This window comes from Sturnira hondurensis, unplaced genomic scaffold, assembly GCF_014824575.4.
Source record: "Sturnira hondurensis isolate 20B ecotype Veracruz unplaced genomic scaffold, ASM1482457v3 Scaffold0006413, whole genome shotgun sequence".
NCBI lineage: Eukaryota > Metazoa > Chordata > Mammalia > Chiroptera > Phyllostomidae > Sturnira > Sturnira hondurensis.
This window is the reverse complement of record NW_028079044.1, coordinates 40252667-40264327: the sequence shown is the minus strand read 5'-3', so window position 1 is coordinate 40264327 and position 11661 is coordinate 40252667. Positions and strand designations below refer to the sequence as shown.

Genomic DNA, 11661 nt, shown 5'->3' with positions numbered 1-11661 from the left:
TTATATTAACAACTGTCATTTGCAGGCCTACTATTTGCCTGGCATAGTCAAGTGTTTATGAATGCACATTATCTTACAACAATATGTGGTCAATACTCGAAGTGACCAACTCGTCCCTGTTTGGCCAGTACTATGCTGGTTTTACAACAGAAATTCTCGAGTCCCAGGGACCCACTCAGTCCAGGACAAACGAAGGCAGTTGGTCACTCGGTGAATATTATGGTCTCATCTCACACGCGTGGAAACTGAGGCTCAGAGGCTATGTGCTCATTGCTCAGTATGCCACAGCTGGGAAAGAATAGGCTTTGTATTCACACCCAGGCTTGGAAAGCTCCCAAGCCTGTACTCTTTCTGCTGCCTGAATTCTGCTCAGCAAATGTGGCTCTCCTTGCCCTCTTACTAGGATGTTCGGATCTTAGTGAAGGTTTGTAGATGAGATCACATTTTTTCAACTGTCTTTAATGATAACTTCAGGAATGCAGGTGTGCACACGTGTGTGCATGTTAGTGAGTGGGGATTGCTCTACAAGTCATAGTTATCGTGAAGATCATAGTGATCATGCTAATGAAAATGATAGCTTAAAAGCCTAACACTCATTTCAAAGAATGTTCTATCTTTTGTCAAGGCACAGTCCCTTTATTCTCCTTTTTGATCTACTCATTCATTCAACAGGTGTACAGTGGAATCCTCCTGTGTGCCAGGTACTGGGACAGATACAAAGAAGGCCAAAAGGCTGGTCTTAAGATGCTTAGTGCATTGGGATTTAAAGGATCAATTGTAACATGGTGTGAGAAGCACAATAGAGCAGCAAGCCCTGCACATTTGAGCCCTCTCCCCCTGCCCTCACCAGCGGCTCCAGCACACGGATCTTCTTTAAGTAAGTGCCAGGCTTATTCCTGACACTGTTTTTTTTTTTTTCCCTGTTACCTCTGCCTGGAAGATTCTTTCTCCTAATCTGGGTCCTTCACATCCAAGATGAAATGTTACCTCTTTACAAAGAACCTCCTTGACCACTTTGAGTTCAGTTAGTCATCCAGAAATTCTCTATTTGATCACCCCATTTTAATGATCTTTCTAGAGTTTGTTTATCGCTCTTTGATATCTATCTGGTTTGACTTTTTGATTTATTGCTTTTTGCCTGCCTTGGCCAACAGAGTGTAGATTCCAGAGAGATGAGGTAACTTATTTATTTTATTGTGTTTTTTCTTTTCATGGCTGTATTCCCAGGACCTAAAACAATGCTAGACACACAGGAGCTGTCAGTAAGCGTTGTTTGAATAAACAAAATGATGAATGAATTAATAAATATGTTGGATGCTGGATGGAGCCACCAATTCAGTATGAGTAGAAGTATGAGGGGAACTTTGCTTGAAGGCATTTGTGAATTCAGCCTTAGCTTTTTTTACTGGTTATAAAGAAAGTATATTCTCAGTTATCAAAAGTTAGTAAAAAATCACAAAAAAGGGGGAAAACTAAGACCAGTTTGACACAATCACAAATAACAGTGTTTTGCCGTTCTCTTTTCATTCATGTTCATAGATACTTTTGAACCAAACAAAACCATGCTTTTCATAGTTCTTACCTTTCGGGGGCTACATATTTTCTGACATTTTTATTACAAAGGTTGCTTTGCTCTTCTCAGCATAATGGATGTACTAGGGTTTATGTAATCAATCTATATTGCTGGACCTTCGAATGTTCCCACGTTGCCATTACTAACAATATGGGGTCGTCTTGCAGATAATCCAGTATGGGTCTGTGCGGTAGCTTAATGTAGGAACCAAAGTGCTTCGACCCGAGTTCTAGATCTACCAAGTTCTTTTAACTGTTTATTTTTATTTTACTTACTTTAAAAAGTTTTATTGTCTTTTTTCATTACCATTTAGTCCTCTTACACTCTCCAACCCCCCCAACCATTTTTTTTCAATTTTTTCATTTAATTATTTTTCAAGTACAGTTTTCTGTCTATTACTCCCATCCCATCCCACCCCCCATCCTCCCCCCTCCCTCCCATTTCCACCCATCTCAGTTGTTGTCCATGTATCCTTTATATAGGTTCCTCTAAATCCCTCCCTTATTTCCCCTGAAATTCCCTCCCCTCTCCCCTCTGGTCACTGTCAGCCTGTTCTCTATTTCAGTGTCTTTGGTTATATTTTGCTTGCTTGTTTGTTTTGTTGTTTAGCTTCCTGTTAGAGGTGAGATCATATGGTATTTGTCTTTCAACACCTGGCTTATTTCACTCAGCATAATGCTTTCCAGTTCCATCCACGCTGTTGCAAAAGGTAGGAGCTCCTTCTTTCTTTCTGCTGCATAGAATTCCATTGTGTAAATGTACCATAGTTTTTTGATCCATTCATTTACTGACGGGCACCTAGGTTGCTTCCAACTCTTGGCTATTGTAAATTGTGCTGCTATGAACATTGGTCCACCCCCCCAACCATTTATTTTTAAATTTTAAGAAGTTTTCTTAACTGCAATGTGGGGAGGAGAACCTACTTTGTAGGGCTATAGTGCAAAATAAACAATATAATGAAGGTCAGGTTGTCAGCACAAGGTATGGGATACATGTTAGCTCCCCTTGGAAACTTCCTTTGAAGTCCCTCCCATTGGCTTTCCAATCTGTCAGAAAGGACAAATAGAAACTAGCTAAAGAGATGGGTGGGAAAGAAACTGAGATTGAGGAAGTGAAGTGGGGAAGAGGGAAACTTTAAAAAAAACTAGGGGCAAATAAGTATAGACCCCCAGCAGGAGCCAGAAGCTAAAAAGCACGAAGCTTATGTCACCTCTGACTCCACATATGTCACCTTCACGGCTGCTCACGGCCCTGCCCTGCGCTGCCACTGGAGATGGGCTCTGCTGGGGCTCAGAGCGAGGGCAGGCTGATCAAAATAAAGCTGGCGCTTTGAGCTGGGGAATTGGGTGAATGGAGAGCCCTTTAACTGGATATGGAAGCAGAGAGGTGAGTTTGGATTGGTCCAATACGAAGTTCAATTTTTAATACATAGAAGTGGATGGCAGGTTGTCCAGGAAAAAAAAATTAGGGCTTGAGCTGTTGGTTTGAGTCAACTCGGTGGAGAGTATCTGAGGCCTTGGTGGAGAGACCCCCTTACTCTGGAAGAGCTGCCTTTTGTTTTCCTTGCGATGAGAAGTTGCATGTCCATCTAAATGTTTCCGCTTTGCTTTCAATGGACACTGTGCTTGGGGTCTGACCGAATTCCCAAATTTTATTTATATTTGTATTTTCGGTAAAGAACTTACAAGCACAAAGTAATAGCAGAGTCACACGTTGATAAGATCATATTTATTTAGTGTCGTCTGACAAATGGAGAAAGTAAAAAGAATATTTAAAAACACATAATTTATATTTCTATAAATACTTTAAAGGAGGAAAGTTGAACACATATGGTGACATTAGGAGAATGTATACATTTAAGTTTGCAGCCTATTTTATAGCCTGACAAATGAGATACGCTTATGTATCCACACAGGTCTTGTTTGTGAGTTTGCATAATTAGTGCCCAAGGGTAAGTTATGGGCAGGTCTGTAATACATTCTAAACTCCCATACAATTTGTGTTATTATGCTCTCCCACTTAGGTCGGTTTTGTTCTTCGTTTGAGAAATTTCACTATAAGCACATTGAGAACCCATCCAAGGTTGGAATCGGGTGCACCGGGTGCATCGGGTGCACATCCATCCAAGGTTGTAATCGGGTGCACCGGGCCTCAATTTACTCCTCAGGGAGCGGGGAGGATGCCTGCGGGCACGCTCTGCCTCTGCCGGGTTAAACCCTGGAGAGCCCGCGGCCTGTAGGGTATACAGACCTGCGGGGGTGGCGCTGTGCTGTCCTCATCATCTCTGCGTGACCCGGAGTTTTCTGTTCAGCTGCTTTCTATTGGAAAGGAGTCGCGTCGTCTGAAGTGAAGCAAGTGTACCACCCTAGTCCACCCGATTCACTGTGACATTGTACTACTGTGGACAGAGTTCTTTTCCTAGGATACAACTAAACAACAACAACAAAAACAACCTAACAGACTCTGGATTTCAAGTTGAAGAGCTCTATGTTTTTTGGGAGCTTGAACTTGGAAGTTCAGGGTTGAGCTTCTCCAAAAGAGTTCAACAGAGCACCCTCAAGTCAAACCTCCATAGGTGGCAAATAGTTGTATGATGACATGATCACTGTGATCCCGGACTTCTGTGTCCTTCGTTATAGTGACATTCTCTTGAAATTGCACTAACACCTAACAAAATAAGGGAAGGGTAATGTGATGCAGTCTCTACAGTAAAACCTATATCTGATTTCCTAAATTGATAGATAGAAATTTTCATCTGCAGTAAACACTATAGAACAGTAAATCATCCCTAAGCACTATCCTGAGCTTACCTTGATTCCAAGTTTACAGTTAATCATCTTTCATTTAAAAACAAGACATCTATAGCTGACCTCATATGACCACAGAAAACACATAGGACTCAGGGCCGAAGTCACAATTTTCATCATTTTTCTCATGTACTTTGGATGACGGGTCACCCAGTAGCTATGGTTTGCCTCATAGGTGTGCGCCCTTCTCCGAGGACCCAGGTTAGATTTTCCCTCGGCCGGTGTTCGGCTTTAACTCTTGGAGGAATGCCTCATTGTTGTGAGGACAGTTGTTGTGACAGGTGCAGGTCCCGATGACCATCACCGGCTTCTTGATGATGTGCCCTGGGGTGCACTGGAACTCCACCTGGATGGTTTTGGTGTTGTGGGGGGTGCAGCAGCGGCCGTCGCTGCAGACTCCGCAGTACCTGGGCTTGTAGGTATGGAGGCTCGTGCAGTTCTTGAACTGCAGGTGGATGGCTTCGAGGGACTTTGTGGTACGGAGACACCTTTTTCCTTTCTAAGAAAGAAGAAGGAGAGTGACACATGGATGGCTGCTGTTCTTCCCGAGGACCACTTTCGGGCTATGGAGTAACTTGCCAGTTGCCTGCCTGTTAGCCATGGATCTTTCTTCTTTGCTTGCTAACGGGACGTAACTTTTGTTTGGGTAATGTAATCATCTAAAAGGATTTGCTTCCCCCAGAATATCTGGGAGCTTGGGTGGCCTTGTGACAAAGTTCTGGCCAATGATACCGAAGCCAAGGGATTCTGGGAAATCCTCTGCCCTGCAGACAGGTGCAGTTCTTTATTGCAGCCTCCGTTCATTTTCCTTCTTGCCTAAAATGTGGAAACTATGGCTAACTGTGCACAGCCATCTTTTGACCTTGGAGGTGAACATGAGGGTAAAAGCATATGTCTGATTAGGAAAGCTATATTTTTAAGCCAGTGTAACAGGGTTTGGTGTTGTTTTTGCTGAATACATTCTTCAGGTGTCATGAAGAGAAAGAGAAGAAATCTGGCATCATTGTAAACCTACTAATATTTCAAATATTTTTCAAATGTTAATTCATGTGAGCTTATCAACAACATTCACTCATACAGAGTTGTTACTGTAGAAAACAATTGCCCAAGTTTTATAGATAAATAAATGAAATCTGAAAGAGCTAAAATGAGAAAAAATCTAGTAATTGAAGTTCTCTGATGCGATGCTCATTTCTTCTACTGTACTATATAACCTTATGGATGTTGAAAACAATGAAATTTCAGGTTATTTCCTATGAAGGCAAAGTAAGTGGAGAATTTATTGACTATTACATTAGTAATGGTTGATGAGGAACCCAATGCTGATAATCCAGCAAGGAATCAATGATAGGTTTATTTCCCACTTAGATTTCTTCACCTACCAGTGTGGCATATTTCTCTACTGCTCTTGACCTTCCTAGGCACAGTCCATAGCTTGTGCAGTGAGGAGACTTAGAGTTCTCTGAAACGAGTGGCTCTCAGACTTTATTGTGCATCAAAGGCATCTGGAGGTTTTGCTAAAAGAGGTTGTTGGGCCTTGCACCCAGAGTTTCTGATTCAGGAGGTCCGACTGAGGCCCCAGTGATTTGCATTCTAACAAGTTCTTACATGATGCTGTTGGCCGGGGGGCGCACTTTGACAAGCACTGTCTCGCATGTAAGACTCTCTGGGTAAGGAAGTAATGATTACTATGCTAGTGTTTGCCCAGATTCCAACTCAACTTCTAGAAACCTTATGAAGTACATGTACCATGAATAAATATTGTAAATAGAATCTCAGTATTAAGCGAGGTGCAAGAGAAACTATAAGTTTTGGGTAAAAAAATAATAGGAAAAATTTTAGAGGCATGACATATAAAAACCTTACTTAATAAAGAAATTACTGTGTCCTTGACAGTATTTAAGTCCTTCTTGTTTTCACATTTCATATTTAGTGTATATCTTGCTGGCACCCACAGAAAAGTACAAGACCAGCAACATCCCTTTGTGTGTGTGTGTGTGTATATTTGTATGTATGTATGTGTGTGTGTGAAAGAGAGAGAGACAGAGAAGGAAGCAGAGAGACAGAGAGACTGCTATGTGAGCCCACATGACCATGTAACATGTATGTTAGAATTCCCTTAAGTGTAGGGACACTTATATAATTTTAGGGATTGGGTATTTCTTGGTGTTCTTTCTAAATTGGTAAAAGAAACATAAAGTTAAGATGGACCTCCAAAAATCATATAGCTCAGCAGCCATATAATGAATGCAACTACTAGAGACTCTTATTTTAGCAATAAATAGAAATTTTAAGCAAAGATGCCTGAAGTCTGCAGCGCAATCTATGCCCACCACTTTGTCAATGTATCCATTTCATCCTCATGACATCTTTGAGGTAGGTACTGTCAATGACCTCATTATGTGGGGGGAGGAGTTGAGGCTTAGAGGTCAAGAAAACTGCCCAAGACACAGCCGGTTCATGTGGGAAGCTGGGATTCAAAGCCAGAGTCACACCCTTCAGCATCAGATGGCACTTTCTCAGTGCAGGGGCACATACATCTTTCATTGCTTGGGACTGTTTTATTTTGGCCTCAGGTTTGTACAAGGGTTCATATAATGATTCATTTTGGGGGCCTTGCCTTTATCTAGGGTTCTCGTAACTAGGCCTGTGATGTCATCAGGAACCAGTCCAAGCTTCTGATCTGCATACTTTACACTCAGCGTTAACACACTGAGTTAATATAATACCAGCAAAATAGGAAAGAAATGTGCTATTTTATTTGGCAAATATAGCCTTATGCTGGCAAATATACTAGTCCCACTGAGCTTTTTAAAACACTGAAACTCATTCCCAGACAGCCATTCATTTCTTCATCAACAACAGTCTATCAAGTACACACTATAGGTCAGATAGGATGTTGGGGACTGAGGGTGAGTGAGGCATATGTAATTCCTACTCTGTTGCTCATTACAGATTGAACCTAAGGGTGGAAGGAGACTGAGGTCAGAAATGAGGACTGAGGTCTCCCTAGGGAGACCGAGGTCAGTCTCTCTAGAAACTTAACTTGGGGTGGTAAACATACAATACCATATACAGATGATGTAGAATAGAACTATACACCTGAAACCCATATAATTTTATTAACCCATGCCACCCTAATAAATTTAACTAAAAAGAAGAAGAAATGACCTCTCTAAAATCAGCTACACTTGGCAATTGAGTAGCCACTGTCTTTCAGGAACAGAATGAGATTTGCCATTCCCTTCTCAACTGGGGACATTATGATAACTGTCTGACCTCCCCCCCCCCCCCTTTACCTGGAAGCCTCTTGTGAGTTGCTTGGGATATTTCAATGCATTCAAGAGGGAAAAAAAGAAGGTAACCTCACTCACTTCAAGAACCTCTCTGTCTTTTCTCTGAGGTTTCCTCCCAGCTAGAACCTACCTCTACCCAACTAGTGTCGCAGTGATTTTCCAAAGCCCAGACCCCACCGGGGCCAGACCGCCTCTTCTGTAATGGGAGGCTTCCTGCAGGCCCCTACCTTATCTGCTGGTTGCCTGGGCTCTTGTTTGCAGGGCCGAACCATGCAGAGCCGGGTCCGCTTCACCATCTCACATTGGGGATTCCTGTTGGTGACCTGGGTAGAGAAGCCCATGCCGCAGCTCTTGGAACATGCGCTCCACTCTGTGGTCTGTTCAATGCAGTTGACACCTGAGTCAGACACTGCGACTCCCAGAGTGGTTTCGGTCCTGTAGGCTACAGGAAATACAAAGCAAGACAACTAGGCTGAGTAAAATGCGGGGATCCCAAAGGAAAGGATTCATCACCATTAGAAGGAAGGTCTCAGCCAACTCAGCATCTCCTGAAACTCAGGTGTTCTCAGGGACAGAACCTCTCTCCATATTTGTAAACCCCCAACCAGTTGCACAGTGCCTGGCACATTGTAAGCTTTCGGGAAATCTTTGTGGAATGACTGTTTAACTTGTCCTTAAGAAGCTCAGGATCACTTGTCTTAAGGAGCTCAGGGACTTTAAGAATATGGAAGAGTTTAGCACCGACAAGCATCCCATAAACTATAGTGTTTTCAAGACATGACCTTGTGCAGAAAAAAGAGTCATGGTAAAACTTTAATCAGATGCATAAGTAGAACCAACCGACTCAAACTAGTGATGAAAGCACACTTTGCCTTAGGGAGCCAGAACTAGTGGTCTGGGTTGTGGGACGCAGATACTGGGACCTTGATCACCAAAAGTTCTGTCTCAGCACTTAGTATCATGACACGTCATGGCTTGGGGGGCACCTTCTCTTTTTTGTGGCCATTTTCCTCTCTGATCTCTTGGCTAAGAGATCAAAGCTCTGCATACCACCAGTGTATATCATCTGACTAATTAGTGCCTTCTAAAATATTCTCTACTGGCTCTTGAGTCCCACTCCACCCCCAGAATTATTTCTTCTATAAGATGAAACAAAAAAAAAAAAGCAAAACTAAGATCCTGAAGTGCCACTTGACCTTTCCTACAGCATCTGGAAAGGCGACATTGTTTTGTGACACGTGTTCAACAATAAGTGGCATTCTTTAGGGAGGCAGGTCTTGAGAGCACATAGCTACAGAATCCACAGAAGAAAGAGTGATTTTTTTTTTACTTTTATCTTTCTGAAGTGAATACAGGTCAAGTGGGATGGACTAAAACATGAATAGTAGTCATGCCATAAAACAAATTCAGTTCCATTGCTAAAAAGAAGCACTGGATTCAGCAGGTTCCCTTTAGGAGAAACTGTGTGTACCTGTGTCGCCTGGCTAGGATTCAAACCCGTGATGTGCTGGGCTCCGTGGGCAATCTGGACTCCACAGTGGAACGGCCAGAACCGGAGGCCAGTTTCTTGTTGCAAATCCGAAAGAGCGCCCATGCTTCCTGCCCGCAGGTCCCCTGTGCCGGGATCACCTTCGGCTATCCGGAGTTTCTCACCTGGAAGGGCATGCAGGTCCCCTAATGCTTCCGTGTCATTTGCGTCACAGATCCACTTTTCACAGCACTCCCCGGGCACTTCAACTTTCCTTGGAACCGGGCAGTCCGGTTGGGGGAGAAGCAGGTCCTCGTCACAGCGAGGCACACAGCCAATCTGTCCATCTTGGCAGGTGCACTGGTACTTGCAGCTGGGCTGAAAGGTCTCTCCGCTTTGGTAAATGACCCCATCGAACACACAGTTATCTCCCTCGATCGCTAGAATAAGGGGGAAGCAGGACAGAGCGGGAGTGGGAGAGAAAAGCAAAATCAGAGCCTGGAGGAAGCCACTTGAGATTGGCAGCACACAATCCAAAGCTCAGATTGTTCTTTTTCTAGTTCAGAGAGTCTGGGTTCTTATCTCAGTAGAGAGATATCCTCAAGGAGGGCCCCGGAGCAAGAAGGAACCTAAGACCTTGGAGTCCTGCTGCTCATTTTATGAATGAGAAGAGGTGTACAACCGAGACATGACCGCCCTAAGCTCCCACAGCCATGTTCCCGATGATAAAGTTATGTTTGCAAGAAACTCCTTAGATACTCCTAACGCAGAAGTTTAGAATTAAAAATTAAAAAAAATGCACTCATGTTCTCCAAATTGGTTAACTGGTCAAATTGGGCAGAGAGTTGGAAGTCCTTAGCATTCCAGCACACACACACACAAATCATTATTCGTTCAGAGAATATAGTAAAAGGCTATTCCATGCCTCTAATTTAGGGATTCAGGGTCAGCCTCTGACTAAATGGAGCGCCACGTGGAGAACTGATGCCCAGTTAATTAAGTTTCACCAGCCTACACGGGCTGGTTGCCTGCATTTTATTTTATTCACAGCCTAGACAGGGATTACATAGCCGTCCCAGGAGACTAGGGGAGGCTTTGGCTCAAACAGGACAATTAGAGGTGCGAAGACAAACCTGTTGGGCTGCAGTCGGGGAGGCGTGAGCCAGTGAGGAAAACCACGCTTCCGTCACCCCCGAGACCCCCTGGAAATGTCCAAAGGAAATGACTTTACTGGCCCTTAACTCTGCTCTGCTCCCCATCCATCTAGAGTCTTCTCTAGGTGCAGGCGATTGAATACTTCTCACCTCTGGTTTCCGGTGCTCCCCCCCATCCGCCCGTACCCCCGCAATGCCTGGTACAGAGCAAGTGCCCCATAAACATCACCTACTGCAGCCTCATTATTGTTATTACTTGCGTATCACCATCTGGGAAGGGGGAGGGAGAGGAAAAGAGGGGACAGCTCCAGCCAGCAGCGGGGAAGAGGTCCATTCGCGTGAGTGGGCAGGATTACCCATGCAGATTCCAGTTTGGGCGCTGGGGTCCGCTCTCCGGTCACAGAAGAGGCCGCGGCTCTCCTCGCAAGGCTCCATCTCCGAGCAGCTGTCGCCGCGCTGGCGGGCACACACCAGACAGCACGAACAGTCGTCCAGCACCGCTCTCACCCCCGGGGCGCACGTTGGTGGCGTCTCGGGGCACCGGGCTGGGCATGGATTAGGGCAGCGCTGAGTGGCAGAGACCTGGGCGCGGGAGAGACAAGAAGGAGAAAACTCTCAGCAGGATCAGTCGAAGGCGGAGTGACCCGGGGACCCAACATGGGCAGCCCAGGAAGGCAAAGTAACCAGGGGCACCTAAGAGGTGTGTCACTTACCTGTCCCAGGAGATGGAGGAGCAGGAAAGCCAGGCAAAGACACTGAGTGGGCAGACTGAGACCCATGACTGACCCACTCTGCATGCTGAGGCTTTTTCCTCCTGCTTTTACAAAACGAGGCTTTCTACGCCGTGGATTGGCTCCGATCGCCTCCCTCCAGGTCCGCAGATCGCCTCCCTAACTCAGCGCCACCGGCGCAGGTTTTATAGTGCGCTCCAGGGACGCGCACAAGCCGGTTGGCTGCAGCGCTCCAAGGAGGGGGGGTCGGCTGGGTGGGGAATGGAATGAACCCCGGGGTTGCCATGGCAATTGGCCGTGGGTGCCGCTCTCCTTAGGGCGCGGCACCAGGGCCTGCGAGTGCCTGTGTGTGGCTACTGGCTTGTCCCAGAGCACGGGGAGGGGTTGGGTGGAGTCCCCAGGCCAGGACCCAGAGCTCCCTAGAGCGCGTGGGAAGGAAACGCCCCGTTTCCTCCTGGAAGCTGCTTTGCCTTCCCCCAGGACTAGGACACCGCCACTCCCCACCACACTTCTCTGCCCTGGCAGACGAGCAGGGCCGTAACCGAGGAGCTCTCCTAAAGGGGTGTCTGAAGTTTGGGGCCATCTGTGGGGCGTTGGCGAGAGGCCCAGGGGTTTAGTCATAAGGGAAGCAC

The 11661-nt window shown here is 45.4% G+C and overlaps 1 protein-coding gene across 1 annotated transcript; it reads right to left on the bottom strand.

Annotated features, from left to right (window-relative positions):
* Positions 1 to 4513: 4513 nt before the first annotated feature.
* CCN3 (cellular communication network factor 3) lies at positions 4514 to 11344 on the bottom strand. The gene is made up of 5 exons (XM_037048441.1): positions 11012 to 11344; positions 10655 to 10880; positions 9330 to 9584; positions 7904 to 8118; positions 4514 to 4879 (listed from the first exon to the last, which is right to left on the bottom strand). The coding sequence occupies exons 1-5, from the start codon at positions 11093 to 11095 to the stop codon at positions 4583 to 4585; spliced, it is 1077 nt and encodes a 358-aa protein (XP_036904336.1). The 5' UTR covers positions 11096 to 11344; the 3' UTR covers positions 4514 to 4582.
* Between the last annotated feature and the right edge of the window lie 317 nt (positions 11345 to 11661).